General features: G+C 43.5%; 2 protein-coding genes across 2 annotated transcripts in view; both read right to left on the bottom strand.

Moving 5' to 3' along the window:
* The window catches only part of shtn1 (shootin 1), a 63,309-nt gene extending 57,669 nt beyond the window's left edge, over positions 1 to 5,640 (bottom strand). The window contains exons 1-3 of the mRNA XM_076286315.1: positions 5,563 to 5,640; positions 3,845 to 3,897; positions 3,120 to 3,180 (exon numbers count right to left, since the gene is read on the bottom strand). Coding sequence (XP_076142430.1) covers positions 3,120 to 3,180; positions 3,845 to 3,897; positions 5,563 to 5,632 — 184 coding nt within the window. The 5' untranslated portion in view covers positions 5,633 to 5,640. The remainder of the gene's footprint in view (positions 1 to 3,119; positions 3,181 to 3,844; positions 3,898 to 5,562) is intronic.
* A 1,430-nt stretch (positions 5,641 to 7,070) lies between these two features.
* The window catches only part of atp6v1ba (ATPase, H+ transporting, lysosomal, V1 subunit B, member a), a 50,839-nt gene continuing 34,764 nt past the window's right edge, over positions 7,071 to 23,145 (bottom strand). The window contains exons 10-14 of the mRNA XM_076286314.1: positions 16,549 to 16,699; positions 14,828 to 14,910; positions 13,861 to 13,965; positions 12,799 to 12,928; positions 7,071 to 8,468 (exon numbers count right to left, since the gene is read on the bottom strand). Of these exons, the coding sequence (XP_076142429.1) occupies positions 8,326 to 8,468; positions 12,799 to 12,928; positions 13,861 to 13,965; positions 14,828 to 14,910; positions 16,549 to 16,699 (612 nt within the window). The 3' untranslated portion in view covers positions 7,071 to 8,325. The remainder of the gene's footprint in view (positions 8,469 to 12,798; positions 12,929 to 13,860; positions 13,966 to 14,827; positions 14,911 to 16,548; positions 16,700 to 23,145) is intronic.

The raw sequence follows: 23,145 nt of genomic DNA, 5'->3' as shown, positions 1-23,145 counted from the left end.
GTGTGTGTGTATATGAACAAGAGAGTGGAAATGAAGCTCCACTTCTATGTGACCCAACATGCTGATGAGAAAACACACCAGGCCTTTGAGTGAAGGACAGAGACACACACACACACACACACACGCATATGCACATCCACACGCACACACACACACACACACACACACACACACACACACACACACACACACACACACACGCACATGCACAAAACACGCACACGCACACAGATGCAAACAGAAACACACACACACACACGCACAACACATGTGCATGTATATGTGTGTGTGTGTGTATGTGTGTGTGTGTGTGTGTGTGTGTGTGTGTGTGTGTGTGTGTGTGTGTGTGTATGTGTATCTGTACTGTAAGTGAGCTCAGGCAGGGATCATGCTGCATGTAGCAGCAGGTCAGAGAGGAACACACATACACACACATACACACACACACACACACACACACACACACACACACAGAGCTCAAAGGTCTGTTCGAGAGCTGTAAGCATTCGTCAGTCGTTGTCTTTCTGGGGATTTTAAATCACACTTCTCTCTTTACCACACTCCCAACACTTTTTCAGCTGCTATCTATTGATCACACAAGCAGTCTGTGCAGCCCTGGGTTGAAATGGGCAGAGGTCTCACAAGAGCTACAAAACACACTATTTACACACTGTTTACACACACACACACACACACACACACACACACACACATTCACTCTCTCTGTATGCACAAAGAGGTGTGGGAACGCATGAGAAAAGGTAGTTAAACTTTATAAATCAGGAACAGGATATAAAAAGATATCCACAGATTTGAAATGGCTAATCAGTTCAAAGTCTGATAGAGAAGGGAAGATTGGTGGTTCGGTTGATACCACTCATGCCAGCGGTTGGACACTGTCCTGAAAATCAACAATGATTTTAGACTGCCAGGAAAATTGGTCAAGTTGCAAACAGGGTTCCTACACATTTTCCATTTCAAAATTCCATACTTTTTCCATACTCAAATTTCCAAACTTCTCGGTAGATTTTTCTGACCATATTCTCGACATTGCGGCCACATCTGGTTTGGGATAACTCGGTGAAAACAAAGGTATGGACAACTGAAGTGAACTAAAAAATGACACTTAATATTCGTCCATTTAGCTGGTTCATTTTTAGTTGTAGGCCTATCTTAGTTGTATCATAGTTGTATCTTGACGATGGGGACTGACATTTTTGGAAACACAAATATTTCTCCATACCTTTATTTCTTTTTTCCATACTTATCCAGACCTGGAAATTACTAAAATCAAATTCCATACTTTTTTTAGGTTTTCCATACTGTGTAGGAACCCTGTGCAAAACAAATCCTCCAAGCTGCTTCAGCTGAAATGCAGGCTTCACTACAAGAATGAACCCTGTGCAAAACAAATCCTCCAAGCTGCTTCAGCTAAAATGCAGGCTTCACTACAAGAATGTGGTGCGACTGTCTCAAGATCCACAATAAGGAGGCTCTTGAACAAAAATGGTCTGCGCAGTCCTGTTGCCATTAAAAAGCATGCTAACAATTTGCTAACATGCTAACAATATGCTAACAATATGCTAACATGCTAACAATATGCCAAACAGCAGCTAGACCAGCCTCAGAACTTATGGAACCAACAGCACCTAGACCAGCCTCAGACCTTAAGGAACAAAGTCATTTGGAGTTATAAGATCACACTTGAATTTTATAGTCACAACCATAAACACTATGTTTGGAGAGGAGTCAACAAGGCCTATGATGAAAAGTGCACCAACCCTACTGCGAGGCACGGAAGGGGTTCTGTGATGTTTTTTGTTTTTGTTTTTGAAGGGTTTTTATTTGGGGGGGGGGGGGGATTTAGGCACAGGCAATTTTATCAAAATTGATGGCAGGAGAATGCTATCAGAAAATATTGGACATATTGGCACAGACAATTTGCACTCATCGGGATGCTCTTCGACTTCAACCCCCACACCATCTGAACCCAAGAATCATCAGAACCATCAGAAGACTGCAGGCCATCAATGACGCTAAATGGAGCAATACACGGCATTAAGAACTAAGGGTATGTGAACTTTTGAATGGGGACCTTGTTATCTTCTTCATTGCTATGTCTTGTTTAATGATAACTATTCTCTGATGCCTTATAGTTGAATATGAATATGAATCCTATGAAACTAAATAAATGTGTTTTGTCTGATCTATAGTGTTTTCCTCTTCTTCTTCACCTTCTGCCAAAATATGGCACCAGGCAGCTACAGTGCTGGACTCTGAGGACGTTTTTAAAGTAATTTAAGGCTTTAAGGCATAACTCGGAACAACGTAGCATAAAGGTTTCACCAAACAGCCCTGCCTGATTAAGAAGGTTTGTGCAAACCCAGCCCTGCCTGATTAAGAAGGTTTGTGCAAACCCAGCCCTGCCTGATTAAGAAGGTTTCACCAAACCCAGCCCTGCCTGATTAAGAAGGTTTCACCAAACCCAGCCCTTGATTGAGAGGTCTGTCTTTGCAGAAAAGCCCTGACAGGAACCCACAGAGCTGGGTGTGGAGAGAGGCATGACGTCATTTTCAACATCAACAGCCTATTGGTCATCTTCAACATCAATTTCACATTCTCATCACAGCCTATTGGTCATCTTCAACATCAATTTCACATTCTCATCACAACAATGTGTCTTCAGCTGGAGGTTAAAGTCATTCCTGCCCACAGCGGTCACTCACAATAGCCCCCCCTCTGTGTCGACAGTGCCAGTACACAATACACATTCTGTTTGGCCAATGGCAAATTCTATTTTTAGTCTAGTTTTATCTGCCATATATTACTAGTGGTTACTTATTCGTTACTGTTTTTTTTGCAATTTATGTCTGTATCTGTTTTTTTCTGTAAAACATAACTGTCTCTCTCTCTCTCTTTCTCTCTGTCTGTCTGTCTATCTGTGTCTATGTCAGTCTGTCTATCAGTGAGAATGCCTTTCACAATGCTGGTGACCTTGTTTCTGTTGTGAGGATTTCTGCCTGCCTGTCCTTTTCTCTCACTAATGTTTCACCCTCTCAGAAAAAGAGACCTGGTGTTGAACTGCAGCGTGTCTGTGTGTCACCACCGTGTGACCGCACCTCTTTCAAAATCTTCAAGTTTCTTCAGGGCAGCGTCCCTCTCCTCCTTCATCAGCCTGAGCTACAGGAGGGGAATGAAGAGAGAGAGAGAGGGGGGGGGGGGGGAGAGAGAGAGGGAGAGAGAGAGGGAGAGAGAGAGAACAATAAGATAAGGGAAGGAGAAAATCATTAGAAGCAGTTCAGCACGCACTGCCCATGGCATTTCAAAACGCCAGGGGCTTTAAGATTGTTTCACAATAGCAACGCTGGCTTGACTATTTGAAAGGCGTGTGTGAAGGTCAGTGTCGGGCTAAGGCCTGACTTCATATGAATGAGGCTCACCAGTGCAAAACTCCTAGTGGAGAAGATACAATGTTTGAGTAGAAGATGAGGAAAATTACCGGTAAAGAAAATGACCGTAAAGAGACTCAGAGACGCAGACAGATAATCAAGACAAATAACTGGAGGAGTGGAGGAGGAGAAGACGAAGAAGAAGAGGAAAGAGAGGACAGAGAAGAAGAAAAAGAAAGAGAGAGAGAAGAAGAGGAGAGAGAAGAAGAGGAAAGAGAGAAGAGGAGAGAGAAGAAGAGGAAAGAGAGAAGAGGAGAGAGAAGAAGAGGAAAGAGAGAAGAGGAGAGAGAAGAAGAGGAAAGAGAGAAGAGGAGAGAGAAGAAGAGGAAAGAGAGAAGAGGAGAGAGAAGAAGACAAAGACACACAAAGAAGAAGAGGGCGCAGACTGCACTGACCTCAGCCTTGGTCTTCTCATGCTCCCTCCGCAGGCCCTCGTACTGCTGGATGGCTGTGTAGACAAACACACTCCTGTGGGTCATGGCGGTCAGCAAAGGTCAGCGGGCAGCGCTGCACTGATGAGACGGCTGCAAGTCGAGTCCGAGCGCCACTTAATCACGGTGCTTAGCGTGGGTCTGAACGCAGCATCTGGGCAAGCCGCTGGGCTGCATGCTGGTCAGTGGTGGCTCGTACCTCCCACACCCACACCCACACACACACACACTTGTGCCTCATCAGCCAGACCCACCTCACACACACACAGCCAGCTGTAGCCACCGCATGGAGACTGTGACACAGCTGCACCCTCACACACACACACACACACACACACACACATGAGTCAGCTTGGCCACGGACGGCCACAAACCCTCACATGGAGAGGCTATGACGCCTAACGTAACTGGCCGTGGTTAGTGAGGTTCCCCCTCCACTGTAAAAGTGCCTTGAAATGCACTATATAAATGCATTGTGTTGTTATTGTTGTTGTTGTAACCTAATTATGAGGACGTCCCGGGATTACGCAACATGTATAGCAGGTGGCACTGCTGTTAACGTGCGATTACTGCAACCTAACTGACTTAGCCTGTGTGAAATAAGCATTAGAATCCGTTAAGGATCTTTTAACAAAGCATTCTTCATTTTGACCTAGCCTTAAACTGACCCCTCTCCCAAGAGGACAAATCTTGATATAACCTAGCTGCCAGGCTTAGTTTCAAACTCAAACTCATTTGATATTCTGAAAATCAACTGTCACCTGAGATTTTAGCATTTGATAGTGACTCTGTCTGTTATGGAGGAAAGGGGAAGTGGGGACCCTACTCAGGAAAAGGGATATTTAAGGACATAAAGGGTATTGCCCTTATGGAGCAATAGCTACACTTTTCATCTCCAGTAAACCAGGTCAAATATCATGCTCTGGGCATGAAGAGTCATGACAAATGTGCTACACCACACACACACACACACTGAGTCAGCCACCCATAAATGGATGCCGAGTAGAATACTCCATGAGTGGGTTTCATGAGGACTATGGCATGTGATAAGTGTGAAAATTTCACAAAAACGTGATGTTTATGTTTTGCTAATCAAAAGGGAAAAATTGCATTGAAGATCTAAATGCATTTTACATCAACATGAATGTGTGCACTACTAGGCAGATCGGCTACTAAACTATTTGAAAATGTTATAGTCTAGGCATAATGGAAAAACTCAGAGAAAACTATGATGAGCTAACAAGAGCCTGCATTAGATCGTTAAGATTCTGAAACCACTATAATAGTACTGGTCCCAATTTTTCAAACTATGCATTTTAATCCAAATGTTATGTGGTATCTAGTAATATGCTAAGGCCTACTATCTGTACTTTAGACTGTAATAATGCCTGGTGAACCCAGACAGACAGCAAAAAGCCACTGGGACAAATCTGCCCTGGGGTAGAGGGTCTGTGTCTTGTTTTAATAACGCAAGGTTGTGTGTGCACATTGCACTCGTGAGATCACATGAGGCGAATGTATATTTTAACCCAGTCGTAACCTGGTCATGAACGGGCTCCAGCATTGACAGCGATGTCGCGTAGGACGTCGACCAGTAGCCTAGTATCAACACCTGGATTTATATCCTCCTTTGAATTGCGTCTACGACACAACATACATACGTAGCCTACCACTGGTCTTACCTTCGTCTGACAGCCTTGCAATGTTTTCCATGTGCATTGCCTCTGGGTCTGTCTCCATGCTCGCAGACATATTTTTCACTTTACTAGGCTATTTAACCGAAACCGGAAGTGACATAGGCTACCTGTACCTGTGTCTAGGTCTAACTGTAAAAATCTCAGTTGTTACCTGGCTATTACTGCAGATAGCCGCTAGACTCGCCGCGGAGAGCTCACAAGTTACCTGAACATACTGTAGAGTAGGAAGATGGATGTTGTAGTCATCATCGCTAATATGATAATCAGTTGAATTTCGTATTATAATTTGGATTGCCTCTAGGCGTGACCGCCAGACTTGTATTCAGCACGTGCTTAACCGTCAAACCAGGAGGACTCAGATGAAACACCCTACTTTTTAGGCCATAACATAACATAAGCATTAATACATGGATTTCTATGCAAAACATGCGTGCGCAACCAAGAGTCAGAAAGCACCATAGAACAGCATAGAGCAATGCAAAAGAGCAAAAAAATAAAATGAGTGTTTGTGCTGAAAACTGCACTAATTCGAAATCACGATGGTTAGAGAATGTTAAATATGTTCAATATTCCTAACGGAATGAATGTCTTCGCCAAAAATGATAAAATACGATGTTATATTAATAATGCAAATGAACGGCAAACTTTGAAATATAGTCTGAAATGAGATGTTATTATCATTGAGACAACAGGGTTATACAAAGCAGCAGACTATTTAGGTTAAAGGAACACCAGGCAAGCCTGATGCTTTTTCTCTACGAAACTCCCCCTCGCTTGGTCTGAAGCTCTTTTCCTTTTCTTTGAGTCTTCAGTCAAGGGTTTTCGCTGCTTCTTCGCCGGCTCTGCCATTATAACGTTTGCTAGCCTGGCTAGCGCCACCACTTCTCAATGAGACGTGGTCTGGGAACCAAACGTTAATTTTCTCGTATTTGAAAAAAATGCCCAGATCCGTTTATTGGGTGCCACGGATGTCTATCAAATGCGTCTGTGCATAGCTCATCATCGTCTTGCTTTCCCCCTTGTTCTGTGATTGGTCCCCTATCTCAGGCGGTCTCCAGGCTGCCTTAGCAGCGTGAATCAAATCGCGCGTAAGGCAGCATGGGAACACCCAAGCTACACGTTTGCAACAATCTCTAGCGTTTTGTTAGCCTGCCTCTGTGCTGTAAACTGATCCTGCTTCGGTCGGCGGGTAGGATACACCGAACTTGCAAGTGGGATATTCTTTCTACAGGCAGTAGGGTCGGGCGAGAGAGCCTTCATTCGCCCCGTAATGAGTCATTTAACCATATACCGACTTACGAAGATGATTAATTAACACGAAAACGTTGCCTGGTGTCCCTTTAAGTTTATAACGTTGTGGACGGCCACCAAGCGTCTTCTGCCCCACGGCTGCGCACGCAGTTTTGTTGGTAAACGGGAAACCCGTGTATAGGCCATTTTCCACCGATGTAATCTACATATTGCAACACAGTAACAGAAGACATGACAAAACATACAGTGAGAATAATATAATTTATTCATTTTCGGAAAGGGTAGTATCATAAAAGGGTAAACCACAAAGATAAATCATTTCAAGGATTGGTGATGACAAAGGAATGCTCAGTGTCTTAGTTAATGTCACAGCCCACTGCAGTCAGAACACGAATAATGTAAACATCTTAACCATTTTCAGTCTAATACAGTAGCCTATGACTAAAAGAGCCAGAGAGAGAGAGAGAGCCAGAGAGAGAGAGAGAGAGAGAGCCAGAGAGAGAGAGAGCCAGAGAGAGAGAGAGAGAGAGATAGAAAATAAGACTGACAAACATGAGAAGGTGATGGGTATGGAGAGGTACTAGCTCAATTAGGAACCATTCCATGGTCCAAGTAGTGAGATGCCAGTGATGAAATCATATTGCTCTTGCTCACATGTGTAGTTCAGTTACACAATGACCCCTCTCAACATAAACAGCACGTCCCGTTTTCTAAAGAAGCCAAATACATCCTGCCATGTTGGAAGATCTGAGTTGCATCTCAGGTTGAAAGCCAAAGAGAATGTTAAGGAGCGAGAGGGTGAGTGAAAGATACACTACGTTCCCTTTAAGATGAAACGTGTTGGACTTCCATCTTCGTTTGGGGCTGACGACAGGATAAATACAACAGCAATCATGAGGGACCTTCATAAATATTAACATCTTTTTGCAAACTTTCCACATACACTGCAATGGAGAAACAAACAAAACATGAAAGCACAACAGCCAAAATAACCTGCCGACAGGTGCACACAGATACAGGTAAAACGTGTACACACACACACACACACACACACAAACGTACAATCAGGCTTGCACACATCTACACACACACACATACCCACAACACATAGCACTACACGACTAACTAAACCCATTTCTCTGGGTTGAAACTGGAGGAAAGGAAGGGGACGTGTGTGTGTGTGTGTGTGTGTGTGTGTGTGTGTGTGAAATTGTTACAGAATGTGTTTGTGTGAATGAATGAATGCCTGTATTCAGTATATATATATATATATATATGTATATTTCTCTGTATACGCATATGTGTGTGTGTGTGTGAAATCGTTACAGAATGTGTTTGTGTGAATGAATGAATGACTGTATTCAGTATATATATATATGTATATTTCTCTGTATACGCGTGTGTGTGTGTGTGTGTGTGTGTGTGTGTGTGTGTGTGTCCTCCCTCCATTCCACCCAGAGGGCAGTAGGCCTTCGGTCGGGGGTAAGAGTGGGGGCTTCAGTGGCGAGTGGCGGACTCGCGGGGGTAGAACTCGGCCAGTGTGCTCTGGGGGATTCTCTTCAGCATCTCCTTGGGGAAGATACGCAGAAGCTGCCAGCCGATGTCCAGCGTCTCAAACACCGTCCGGTTGTCATAGGGACCTGCCGAGGCAACCAAACCACATTCCCATTTAACCACTCAGCTACACGTACACCATGCGTATGATGGAGACACAGTCATCATTGCAATGCCTGGGTTTAGACCCATGACCGCACGCGCACCCACACGTCTTTTATGCAAATAGAATAACACAATAAACAAACATTTTCTTTTTTGTCCAAAACTTTTTTTACGTCAAGCCACATAAACACGTGTCCCACAAGCATCCCACAGAATACATATTAACACATATAAATACATATAAATACATAAACACATAAACACATATAAATACACATAAACACATAAATACATAAACACTAGGGCTGTCAAAATAACTGATTCATTTCGATTAATTAATTTGACAAAAAATAACGCAGATTAATCGATTCTGTATGACCCTTGACCCCGAGCCGTTGTAGTCAGTAACCATTAGACTGTAAAATGAAGGAGAGAGAAGAAAATGTGCTGCCTAGATCATTGATTGGAACATTTACTTTTCAAAAACGGCTTGATGGTGTAAAAATAAAGTGTTGATTAAAATAAAGTCCTCTGCAATGTATGTGATAAAAAACTTCTTCCCGAAGCACTTTTGAATTTATTTCCTCAGCATATTAGGTCATATCATAGATTATTATGGCCATTATTAAAATAATAATAAAAGAGTTTTTGAACTTTAATGTCACTAATGCTGATTATTTAATGATTAATTTGAATTTAAATATTTTAAATACTTTCACAGCAAAAGTCATATATGCGATTAATTTAGATTAATTAATCACAGAGTATGTAATTAATTAGATTATTTTAATTTGAATTGATTGACAGCCCTAATAAACACATATATAAATACATACAGTATAAACACATATAAACGCATAAAAATACATATAAACACATATAAATACATATAAACACATAAACACACACATAAACACAATGGGGCAGAAGCTGCTCCCACAGGGATTGTCTGATTGCTACTGTAAATACAGTAAATCAGTCACCAATGGAGTTTAAAGGCTCACCATGTAAACAAACCATGGGGGGGATGGTTTGTAAACAAACCATGGGGGGGATTGAACGAAAGTTCATGAACTCGTTCATATTTTGAGCGAACGTGAACTGAACGTACTGTATTACTACTGCCTGATGAACGTTACTGTGAACTCGTTCATTCTGGTGTCTGTGAACGGCACGCTCTTTCAGTTTAACTTTGATGAATAGGGTGCCAGATTTCTACAGAGCCTTCCACGCGAAAACCCGGCTAAAACACACCGTAAAAAGGCCTTAATATGGCAGCATGCAGGTCACCATTTATCAAACTATGGGCCGCGGGCCGCAATGTGGACAATGGTCTGCAGAGTGAAATTATTCCAGGGCCATCGTCTGTTAATTTGCTGCGCAATTGATCAAGGTGCCGTGGACAGAAAAAGAAAACAAACGTTTCTGCAATTAGTAGGAAATACTTGTTTGGTGTCATCAAACATAGAGGCATAGAATTAAGTCGTGGTATGAGCGTTTATTCAATGCATGCGTGTGCACGTTGTTAGCAAAGCTAAGCTTCAACTTATTGGAAGGCTATTTAATTATGAAACGACATTTCAACAATGCAAAAACAATGAAACTATTGTAGGCCTAATTATATTTTACATTAGTAAAGCAGTACTCTGATGTGCATGTTTTCACAAACTTTTGTGAACAATCTTAGCACTTTAAACATTGACTGTTTAAGTGCATGTATAGCAATATAGTATAAAATTAATAATAATTGTGATATCATTATGATAATTTGATGGAGGAGGGGGTGGGTTCATGTAGGTAGGCCCTATGACCCCAAAGTATGCCTTGACTGGGCCTCAGGTCAAAGAAGTTGGAGAAAGGCTGATGTAGACGAATAAGCAGCAAGGAGGCATCGTATGATCATTTAAACAAGTTTTATGACAAGGTCGGTGAGGATGGGAAAAATCGTACATTTCTGTGCAAACTTTGCCCGCACTTCAGTCACAGTCATTATTAATTTAATCATTAAATAAAATACAGTACACGTCTTTGTTTAATAGGTTACGTGCAGTCATTTTAATATGTTTTAATAAACATTGAACCAGTCCGGCCCTCTAATGTATTTGACTTTGACATCCCTGCCTTATAAGGACCGATGTGTGAACGACATACACGCGCATTACAGAATCTCCGTGTGGTTGTCGAGTGAGGGGTGGGGGCTTGTAGAGTTCACAAGAGGCGAGACATGACGCAGAATATATGCAGCCGCTGTCACAACTGCTGTTTGTTTACAAAGTGTATGCATTATGTAGGCTGAAGAAGAAAAATCTATTGTGCGTACTTGAAGAAGTCACGTAAGTGCGCACTTGAAATTGACTTAGTAGTCAGTAGGCTAACTCAAGACTTCAAGGCCATCATATACAACGTTTTTAAGCAACAAACAAAATACTAACATAACAGTGAAGTGGTTCGTTTTTTCATGGTTTATTTTTCCAAAAGCATACTCTCCCCATGTGTCTATTGCATTTACGTAAGGAGCTTGGAACACAATTGGGTTTTCTTCGTTTTCATTTTTTGTCTAGGCATATTTATGCTCAACAAATATCAGCGAGCTCAGCAGTGAGGTCATGAGAAGACAATAACTCCTGTTATTGTCGTCAACGACGTCGCTGTAGGCTACTGCCTTTTCAGCGCCTTCTGCTTATGATGATTTGGTCTTTTGAATTCCTTTGGCCTTGCGATGCAGTTGTAGGCTACATCAATGTGTCTCTTGCGGTTCCCTTCATGTGTTCTATCACAATGCTGTCTGCCCTCATGGACAGTAGCTCCGTGATGTCTGCATCTTTCCAGGTCGGAGATTTTCTGGACAGCACTCCATCATAACACTGGCATTTAAGTCAGATTTAACCAGATGGACGCACAAAAGAAACGTAACCGACACGCCCTCTCACTAGGTGTGAATTTCTCACTAGGTGTGAAATACTTGGGGGGGAGCAGTAGAACAACCAGTTAAGTTTGGACTTCCATATGACCGTTTATGTCGTTCAGATATACGGCCCCACCGTTTAACATCCGCAGAACCTCTGGTCTTACACGTATGTCTGAAAGGACTTCATGTAAACAAACCATTGAGGGAGTTTAAAGGCTCACCATGTAAACAAACCATGGAGGAAGTTTAAAGGCTCACCATGTAAACAAACCATGGAGGGAGTTTAAAGGCTCGCCATGTAAACCAACCATGGAGGGAGTTTAAAGGCTCGCCATGTAAACCAACCGTGGAGGAAGTTTAAAGGCTCACCATGTAAACAAACCGTGGAGGGAGTTTAAAGGCTCGCCATGTAAAACCGTGGAGGGAGTTTAAAGGCTCGCCATGTAAACCAACCATGGAGGGAGTTTAAAGGCTCGCCATGTGATATGAGAGTTTACAGCTCATATCTCTCGGAGAGGCTAGAGCGCAACTACTCAATTAGTGTCTTTTGATGGAGAAGCTTTTGAGCAGCAGACAATGGCGCACTGACACAAAGAGATATGAATAGATATGAACAGAGGCAGCATAAGACAAGCTCACAAAGGCACTCACAAGGGCGGGGGCTCGGGACCACTGGGAGACACAAGGACAATTTCTGCCCTTCTACTGGTTAATCGAGTGTGTGTGTGTGTGTGTGTGTGTGTGTGTGTGTGTGTGTGAGAGAGAGAGAAAGATGGAGTGTTGGAAACTGCATTTATCTGAAATCTGTAAAAATCTTTACAGCCACACACACACACACACACACACACAGAGGAAGAGGAGTGACTAGCTGTCGTTACTGTCACCACCATCCACAAATATATTAAGCCCTGTGGAGAACAAAGCACCTCCATGTTGAATTGCTCTTCAGACGCGGGCCTTAGTGTGTGTGTGTGTGTGTGTGTGTGTGTGAGACGGGGCAGTTTGTTCTACAGTGGCAGGCCTCCCTGCAAACATGGCCATTTTGTGATGAGACCGAACACAGCCCTTAGCTGGCGGAGGGAAATGAAGATCATGGATTATTCAAACAAGCCCGTGAGTGACTGCTAAGGATCTGAAGAGAAAGCAAGCATCAATGACCACGAAGGTCTTTATGCAAGGCAAAGCTTTCCTACTGAGTGTGTTAAACACACACACACACACAAACACAAAGACCTTTCGTTCGGAAAGGTTTGCATCAGACTAATACAACATTTACCCAGAGTTCTATACTATTTTTCTGCGCTTCCATGACCTCCAGAGAAATCGAAGTCTTTGTGTATGTGTGGCACACACACACACACACACACACACACACACACGTGAGTGGATTCTCTCTAGCTTACCCTGAGCGATAAAGTTCTTTTCAAACTTCTGCAGGAACTCCAGGTACAGAAGGTCATCAGAGGTCAAGGCCTCCTCCCCCACCACAGCCTTCATGGCCTGCACGTCCTTACCAATGGCATAGCACGCATACTGCAGAGAGAGAGAGAGAGGGAGAGAGGGAGGGAGAGAGAGAGGAGAGAGGGAGAGGGAGAGAGAGGGGGAGAGGGAGGGAGAGAGAGGGGGAGAGATTTTGTTGTTATTATTTTTATTATTATTGTATTTTTTTTTAAACAGATATTGTATCTGTGTAGTTTTGTTATATGTTTACTTTGGCAACACCGCTTCATTGAGTCATGCCAATAAAGCTCCAATTTACAATGAAAATTGAGAGAGAGAGAGAGAGAGAGAGAGAGAGAGAGAGAGGGAGAGAGAGAGAGGGGGGGGGGGGGCACAAGTTAAGAGGGAGAGAGGGGGGGTGGTAGGGGGGAAGAGAGGAAAGGAGGGAGGAGGGAGGTGGGAGGGAGGGAGAAGAATGGAAGAAGTGCAACACAGTAAAAGAGTGAAAAAACCAAGAGGAGAAATAGAGTGAGAGATGAACAGACCCACTGAGGAGAAATAGAGTGAGAGATGAACAGAGACCCACTGAGAGGGAAATCAGCAATCAGAAGACGTCTGGACAGGTCAGCACTCTGCTCATTTACTCTGCTGATTGGTCAGCTAAGTGCCAGGTGCATCTTCCCTGTCCTGTGTTCCCTGTGCTTATTGGGCAGCTCTTATGATAAGCCTATGTTCCCCTGTGCTTATTGGTCAGCTCTTATGCTAAGCCTATGTTCCCCTGTTCTTATTGGTCAGCTCTTATGCTAAGCCTATGTTCCCCTGTGCTTATTGGTCAGCTCTTATGCTAAGCCTATGTTCCCCTGTGCTTATTGGTCAGCAGTTGTGTTCTCTGTGCTTATTGGTCAGCTCTTATGCTAAGCCTATGTTCCCCTGTGCTTATTGGTCAGCTCTTATGCTAAGCCTATGTTCCCCTGTGCTGATAGGTCAGCAGTTGAGCTCCCTGTGCTGATTGGTGGGCTCTTTACCAGCTGGTTGGAGACGTCGGCGTGGTCCTTGCGCGTCATGCCCTCTCCGATGGCCGACTTCATCAGACGGGACAGAGACGGCAGCACGTTGATGGGAGGGTAGATCTACAGCGGAATCAAAAAAACGGTCAGACACACACACACACACACACACACACACACACACACACACACACACACCACACACCACACACCACACACCACACACCACACACCACACACACACACAGAAGGGACGTGTCTGGGAGAGCCTCAGTGTATGTGTGATAGATGGGTGTGTTTGTGTTAATGATGTGTATTGTACAGGGAATCCCTTACAGATTACCCAGAATGCAGCTGATACTCTATTTCTTATACAAGGTACTTATTAATACACTATTGCAGCTGATACTCTATTTCTTATACAAGGTACTTATTAATACACTATAGCAGCTGATACTCTATTTCTTATACATTATTAACACACTATTGTAGACAATTAGCAATGTACCTTGATTGCACCTTATTTTTTGTAAGTTGCTTTGGGCAAAAGCGTCAGCTAAATTAATAAGCATAAATGTAAGTTGTGCATGAGTGGGTGTGTGGGTGCGTGTGTGTGTGTGTGTGTGTGTGTGTGTGTGTGGTGTGTGGTGTGTGGTGTGTGGTGTGTGTGTGTGTGAAACCCACCTGTCTGTTGTGGAACTGGTCTGTGTGTGTGTGTGTGTGTGAAACTCACCTGTCTGTTGTGGAGCTGGTGTGTGTGTGTGTGTGTGTGTGTGTGTGTGTGTGTGTGTGGTGTGTGGTGTGTGTGTGTGTGTGTGTGAAACCCACCTGTCTGTTGTGGAACTGGTCTGTGTGTGTGTGTGTGAAACTCACCTGTCTGTTGTGGAGCTGGTGTGTGTGTGTGTGTGTGTGTGTGTGTGACCCACCTGTCTGTTGTGGAGCTGGTGTGGGTTTGTGTGTGTGTGTGCGTGTGTGTGTAACCCACCTGTCTGTTGTGGAGCTGGCGATCCACATAGACCTGCCCCTCAGTGATGTAACCCGTCAGATCAGGGATTGGATGGGTGATGTCTGGAAGAGGGATCAGAACACACGTGTCATCAGTATGTGTGCTTCAACACCATCGGGTGTACAGAGCCTGTACGCGTGCGTGTGTATTGCTGCTGATGGACTCGTGTGTGTGTGTCTGTTTCTGTATGTATATGCGTGCGTGTGTGTGTGTGTGTGTGTGTGTGTGTGTTTCATAGCAGTTGATATGAGTGTTGCCATCATTAAGCATTGTGTTTGTGTGCGCCTGTGTGCATGTTACCATCTTTGTTTGTGTGCATTCAGGCAAGCCATGTTAAAGTTTGTGTGAGGGTCTATGTGCGTGTGCAGCATCCTCTGTGTGTGTGTGTGTGTGTGTGTGTGTGTGTGTGTGTGTGTGTGTGTGTGTGTGTGTGTGTGCAGCAGGTTTGGAATTTCACTATTCTGGGGGCAAGGCCACTTGGCTTTCAGTTGGGCATATTTGGTGGGGGGCACAAAGGCCACATGTCAGGGCACCAAGGCCAAAGTTAATACAGTAGTAGGCTATAAAAATGATCAAAGTTGTATTCACTGCAGTAGACCTGCATCACTGTATGAAACATTACAAAAACATGAAACATGACATATTACATATAACTGTAAATCATCTGATCATCTAATATCTACATATATCTAGCCTATATTTAACATTTATTTTATATTTGGCCTGTTATGAAATCATGTATTGAACAATTTAAGCACAGCTCAGCTTCAAATAGCCTAGATGCATGCTTAGCATTTTGTGATCATTAAGGCTACTTTTACAAACTCTTAGTCAGCTGTCCTCTGATTTACCGATATCTAGGCGACATTTATAATATTTTTTTTGTATTTGGCCCGTTATGAAATAATGTGGAACAACACAGTGTAAAACTTAAATCCCAAATTTGGAGACATGCATGTATGTTGAAATTTACTGCAAATTCAAAACGGATTACTCTGGAACTGCTAACTATACAGGGGACTGCTTTACACCTTTCTGTTCGGTAAGGTCTGCTGTTTATTCTGATATATGGTTTGTCTTATGTTAAACGAAGGGTTCGTGAAGTATTCCACCGAGATGAATGGGTAGAGAGATGGACGCAAAACCTTCAGTAGAATTTATGATTAAATTGAATGATATTCACTTTTCTCGCGAACCGTTCACCACAGCAATTAGCGGCTAACACTGTTTAAAAGCTGAGAAAAAGCTCTTTCATGTGATACTTGTTATGTCTGTGTGATGAGTAGGCTACTTTGCGAGTAGTTCAACTGAGAAGAATGGGTTAATTTAGACGCACTTTCTTTCTTGCGCTGTCACTTTCTCCACTGCGTAATTTGCGCTGTGAATGCTAAGATTGTTTTGACAGGACATAGGCTAAATATATATCGCTATTAGTAGGACGCAAAGCAGAATATTTAAAGAAGGGGGCACCAAGGCCACCGTGGCCTGTAAACCTCTGGTTTTCAAAGGGGCGTCACGGCCAACGCAAGGGGCTAGGACGGCCATGGCCGTCGTGGCCGCCGTGAAATTCCTACCCTGGTGTGCAGCATCCTGTGTGTGTGTGTGTGTGTGTGTGTGTGTCTGTGTGTGCAGCATCCTGTGTGTGTGTGTGTGTGTGTGTGTGTGTGTGTGTGTGTGTGTGTGTGTGTGTGTGTGTGTACCATCGTTGGGCATGGTGAGAATTGGGATCTGTGTGATGGAACCATTTCTTCCCTCCACACGCCCAGCCCTCTCGTAGATGGTGGCCAAGTCGGTGTACATGTAACCAGGGAAACCACGACGACCGGGCACCTCTTCTCTGGCAGCAGACACCTACACACACACACACACACACAGGGTTAGGATCATTCTGATGTACAAACCACTACATGAAGATACTAATGGAATGGGAGAAGAGAGCAAGTGCTATTCAACACAAGCAGGCTCCAACTAGCATCAGTGCTATTCAACACAAGCAGGCTCCAACTAGCATCAGTGCTATTCAACACAAGCAGGCTCCAACTAGCTCCAACTAGCATCAGTGCTATTCAACACAAGCAGGCTCCAACTAGCATCAGTGCTATTCAACACAAGCAGGCTACAACTAGCTCCAACTAGCATCAGTGCTATTCAACACAAGCAGGCCACAACTGGCTCCAACTAGCATTAGTGCTATTCAACACAAGCAGGCTACAACTGGCATCAGTGATATTCAACACAAGCAGGCTCCAACTAGCATCAGTGCTATTCAACACAAGCAGGCTACAACTAGCATCAGTGCTATTCAACACAAGCAGGCTACAACTAGCATCAGTGCTATTCAACACAAGCAGGCTACAACTGGCTCCAACTAGCATCAGTGCTATTCAACACAAGCAGGCTACAACTAGCATCAGTGCTATTCAACACAAGCAGGCTACAACTAGCATCAGTGCTATTAACACAAGCAGGCTACAACTAGCATCAGTGCTATTCAACACAAGCAGGGTACAACTGGCTCCAACTAGCATCAATGCTATTCAACACAAGCAGTATTCAACACAAACAGGCTACAACTAGCATCAGTGCTATTCAACACAAGCAGTATTCAACACAAGCAGGCTACAACTAGCATCAGTGCTCTTCAACACAAGCAGGCTCCAACTAGCATCAGTGCTATTAACACAGGCTACAGCAGGCTACAACTAGCATCAGTGCTATTCAACACAAACCCGGCTTTGCATTTCTGACCAGACTTCTGCTTTGGCTTTGCATACCACAACCCAAATGGCCAGATTCCACTGCTCAGAACCCAAATGGCCAGATTCCACTGCTCAGAACCCAAATGGCCAGATTCCACTGCTCAGAACCCAAATGGCCAGATTCCACTGTTGGGGGCCCACATGGCCAGATTCCACTGTTGGGGAGTATGCGGCAGCTTTTGTGTGTTGTCGGGAGAGTGGGACGTTGTCGTCGGAATGGAATGCCTGAGGAGCGAGGCTTAATGATGCCGTAATTGTGTCGCAGCGTTAAATATGTTTGGTGAGAAGTGGTCAGGATGCAGTGGGAGAATAGAGAACACTCTAAGGGCACGACACACACACACACACACACAAAGACAAAACTAACACACACACACACACACACACACACACAGACAAAACTAACACCAACACACACACACACACACACACACACACACACACACACACACACACACACACAACTAACACACTTAGTTCTTATAAAGTGTGCCCTCCCTCTCCTTTGATTGGAGCTTCCTCGAGTGTGCGTGTGTGTGTGTGTGTGTGTGTGTGCGTTCGTGTGTGTGTCTGAATGGGTCTGTTCATGTGCAGCGTCTCCTAGAGTCAGAAAGGACAAGACGTTGTCTCTGACATCAACAAAGATCCATTTGAAACTAGTAGATAGAACCAGACATACTTGACTATCTGTGACCATTCTCTGCCAGCGCACGCACACACACACACACACACACACACACAAGTAGAGACACGGAGAGTTAAACACAGTTGCTCACATGGCAACCGTGTGCGTGTGTGTGTGTGTGTGTGTGTGTTCTGAAGAGCAGTTCATGCGGACAACTCAACCTTCATGAGCCTTTCAAAGTAAAGCGGCAAGTAACGAGTGAAGAGGGAGACAGACAGAGGGTCTGAGAGAGAGAGAGAGAGAGAGAGAGAGAGAGAGAAAGACAGAGAGAAAGACAGAGAGAGAATTTTGAGAGAGAGAGAGCGAGAGAGAAAGACAGAGACAGAGAATTTTGAGAGAGAGAGAGCGCGAGAGAGAGAGAAAGAGAGATGTGTGGTGAACAAAAAGTAGAGATGGAGATAAAATAAACATGGACATTTTCATAAACCTTCATTACTAGAGTCTATAGAACCTTCATTACTGTCTATAGACCCTTTCAAGAGAGTTCCATTATTAGCATCATAGTTGGCCCCACAAGGCTTCCGTTTTAACATTCCTTATTATACAGCTCTTCACAATGCTAGTAGAACGCTCCATTGACTTGAATGGGATTTCCCAAAGTTCTAGCGGTAAGATATATTCATGTAATTACCGCTGCAGACATATTATTACCGCTGTCAATGGCAACGGATTTTGTGCTTCTGATACGTCTTTCATATCACTACGCAAGGACTGGAACTTCATTCACAAGTGAAAGCAGACGGTTGATCAGCTGTGTTCTAAAGAATGTTTGATTCAAGTTCAGCAGCGTGTGTTGTTGCGAACTATGTTTCTCAGCAAATGCCACGATGAACGGTAACAAATAGGCTAGGTTATGTAGGCTAAAGTGATGTGGGGAGTTTATTATTTCATTTTGGCAAGTAGCCGTATAATAAGCGGGATAATGTATAGAACGCCGGTCATTACTGTGAAAATAAGTCCCTTCAGGGCGGAAAAAGACCCCTCCGCTGCGCGTCGGGGTCCAGTTCGCTATAGAACCTTCATTACTGTAGTCTGTAGAACCTTCATTACTGTAGTCTATAGAACCTTCATTACTGTAGTCTATAGCAGTGGTTTTCAAAGTGGGGGCCGGGGCCCCCTGGGGGGCCGCAAGGGGGTGCCAGGGGGGCCTCAGCAAATTGGAAGGAAAAATAAAAGCAAAAAAGCAAAATCTGAAATATACCTATCACTATGAGAGTTGTTATACAATGTCATTATAATAATTTGGTGCATATCTGAACATTATAATGACTGGGAATAATAGTAGAGTGATAGCTCTCATATAGCAGAAAGCTCCAAATGCAATGTTTACACACTGTATTCTCCATTACGAAGTGCTTGTGGCTAAAATAATTATTAGGATTATTTTAAGGTATTTTTACATTTGCCGTAGTATTGTCTATGGGTTTAATAACACATTAAGGGGGTCCTTGGCCAGAACCTAGTGGTATTTGGGGGGCCTTGTCATGGAAAAGTTTGGGAAACCCTGGTCTATAGAACCTTCATTACTGTAGTCTGTAGAACCTTCATTACTGTAGTCTATAGAACCATTCAAGTCCAAGTCCACACACAAAAACAGTATAGTAGAATTAAAGGTGTAGTGCTTCAGGCTAGTTGCTGATGGTAGGTGTGTGGCTACTAAAGCATGCGCACACGCACACACACACACACACATCTATGCAACTGTGTCTCAGGGCAGCTGTCCTTCCAAGGCTGCTTTAAGAGGAAATGAAATGCCATCTTACATTCACGTGTGTGACTGTGTGACTGTGTGAGTGTGTGTGTGTGTGTGTGTGACTGTGTGAGTGAGTGTGTGTGTGTGTGTGTGTGTGTGTGTGACTGTGTGTGTGTATCGATGAGGTGGAAACCTGGAAACCCGAACCCCTTTGTTTGAATAAGGGAGAACCTAATACCTAGGCAGAGGAGGGTTGGGGTCGGGGGGGCTGTAGATGATGAGGGCTTTTAAGTGTGTGTGTGTGTGTGTGGAGGTGGTGGAAACCTCTGTAGATGATGAGGGCTTTCAAATGTCAAGAGGGGTCAGAGGGCTTTTGTGTCAACGCTGGTGTCCGGCAACTCAGAGGCGTTGTGTGGTAATCCCCTCAATCAATGTGTGTGTGTGTGTGTGTGTGTGTGTGTGTGTGTGTGGTAATCCCCTCAATCTGCTACTACATGGGCATGGGGACACGGCGTGGAGAGGGGAAGAAGCTCGTTTTACACGCACAACCACACACACGCACAACCACACACACGCACAACCACGCACAATCACACACACGCACAACCACACACACGCACAACCACACACAATCACACACACGCACAACCACACACACGCACAACCACACACAACCACACACACACGCACAACCACACACACACGCACAATCACACACACACGCACAACCACACACGCACAATCACACACACGCACAATTACACACACAAGTGCCTGTTACTAGGGGTGTGCATTGGCACTGCCCTCACAATTCGATTCGATTACGATTCACCAGGTAACGGATTCGATTCAATTCGATTCTACGATGCATTGCAATGCATTGCGATGCATCAAACTTCTACTGCACACAACAAGGCAAATTTTGAGGTCATGAGGCAATACAAGCAGTCAGATATTGAACAGATTTTATTGGCTGCTATGTGTGTATTATCACTCTCCTGTATCTTTGACATCATTAAATAATGGAATTTCACCATTTTAGGGGCAAGCAGGGGCGGAGCTAATGGTTCACTATAGGGGGTGCGACGAAACTTTAGTGGGCCCCTATACTGTTGGTGTTTATTCCAACATCATGTTTTTATTTAGCCCACTTCATATTGTGCTTATTAGAGGCTGAGGCATTTTGTTTATGTCCTGATGACCTAGCCTACCGTTTAGTCTGTGCATTGTGCAGCTGTGCGTAATATCAGGCAACTCAACGAGAGAGAATTTCCCGTGTGTGTTCACACAAAGTTAGCCCACCATTACTTCCCAACTGCTTCACAACTGTGCAGTATCCCATTAACTGCTCGACAATAGGCTATTTACAATTTTCTTTAAAATTTGTAAACACGTTGTCAAAATCAACTTTAATGTACGCACCTTTTGTTTGAGCAGGAGAGGGAATAAAAGCCTAACAAACGCACGCAGCAATTACAGAAGTTGTGGGCTAGGCTACTTGCTTTCTTTTACTATGGTTGCCTGTTATCAACACACAATGTTAAGCTAATTCACTAACTCAAGACTTCAAGGCTATCATGGATATAAAACGTTTTTTGGAAACAATGAAAGGGTGGAGGTAGCAAAGGATGGAGGCAGCAAAACTAGAGGAGTTATTTCAGATGAACAAGGTAGGCAAATGCTTTTCAAAACGTTACCATTATAATGTTTACTGATGTTAAAGCGCGAACGCTGTTTAAAGCCATACAATGGTAAACTAGAACAAAACTAAAGGTAACTTTACCCTTAGGGTCGTATAAAGTTGTCCAAATGAATAGGTCGTTATTAGGCGGTATTGTTGTATATTGCATTTTGTACTAGGCTACTTTTTAGGTGGCCAATGCATGAACGAAACCGGGAAACGGACAAATATTAAGCCTTTCAATGTTTTGTTGCGTGCGGAGGGGTAGATGCGCTTAACATTCATTCCTGCTGGCGCGCCTGATAGTGACTGCTGTTGTCGCGGCAAGCTTAGGCCTATGCTCCTGTCTCTAAATAGGCACAGTGTAGACTAGACCTACACTCTAATAAATGCAGCCTGTAGCATAGGCTACTTCGGCAAACCCAGACCGGTTGTGGCATCAGTTTCGCTTTTAAAACGCAACAGTGTAGCGAGAGGGAGAGTGCGGGCTATTTAATTTGCAGCATGACAGACGAACTCCCATTGTGAGCGCACTCTACGGACCAGTGGCATCTTTAGAAGGCCTAACATTATAGTACAAATAAGCATCGGTAAATATAACAATATCAAGTTAGATTTGGCCAAAAGTGGGCCCCCTTTGCGGTCGTGGGCCCGGAGCGACCGCCCCCCCTGCCCCCCCGTTCCCTCCGCTTATGGGGGCAAGGCTACTTGGCCTTCAGTTGGGCATATTTGGTGGGGGGCACAAAGGCCACATGTCAGGGCACCAAGGCCAAAGTTAACTATACAGTAGTAGGCTATAAAAATGATCAAAGTTGTATTTAGCCTATTCACAGCAGTAGACCTGCATCACTGTAGCCTATGAAACATTACAAAAACATGAAACATGGCATATTACATAGAACTGTAAATCATCTGATCATCTAATATTTAGATATCTAGGATATATTTAACATTTATTTTATATTTGTCCTGTTATGAAATCATTTATTGAACAATTTAAGCACAGCTCAGTTTTAAGACACTCAAATAGCATAGATGCATGCTTAGCATTTTGTGATCATTAAGGCCACTTTCACAAACTCTTAGTCAGCTGTCCTCTGATTTACCAATATCTAGGTGATATTTGTAACATTTATTTTGTATTTGGCCCATTATGAAATCATGTAGAATAATTTAAACTAGTGCTGTCAAACGATAAAAATTTTTAATCACGATTAATCGCTGAATTCCTATAGTTAATCACGATTAATCACATATTTTATCGCATGATTAAAATTCTATTATTTTGCATTTCTAAACTTTCCAGGAGTCCATGTTAACAATATAAAGCAATTATTGTGTATACTATCTATTAGGATTCAAATGAAAGCAAAGCAAGTTACTTCATTAACTTAACTTTAAGACGTAGGTCTATTTGATTATTTCAAATCAAATTTCAAAAGATGTGCAGCAGACCTGAGGCAACACAATATATTCTTC

Source organism: Alosa pseudoharengus, unplaced genomic scaffold (assembly GCF_046254945.1).
Source record: "Alosa pseudoharengus isolate Yale_2024_CS ecotype anadromous, Long Island Sound unplaced genomic scaffold, YU_APseudo_1.1 YU_APseudo_1.1_scf_15, whole genome shotgun sequence".
Taxonomy (NCBI): Eukaryota; Metazoa; Chordata; class Actinopteri; order Clupeiformes; family Clupeidae; genus Alosa; species Alosa pseudoharengus.
Note: the sequence above shows the minus strand (reverse complement) of the source record. Positions and strands in the feature narration are given on the sequence as shown.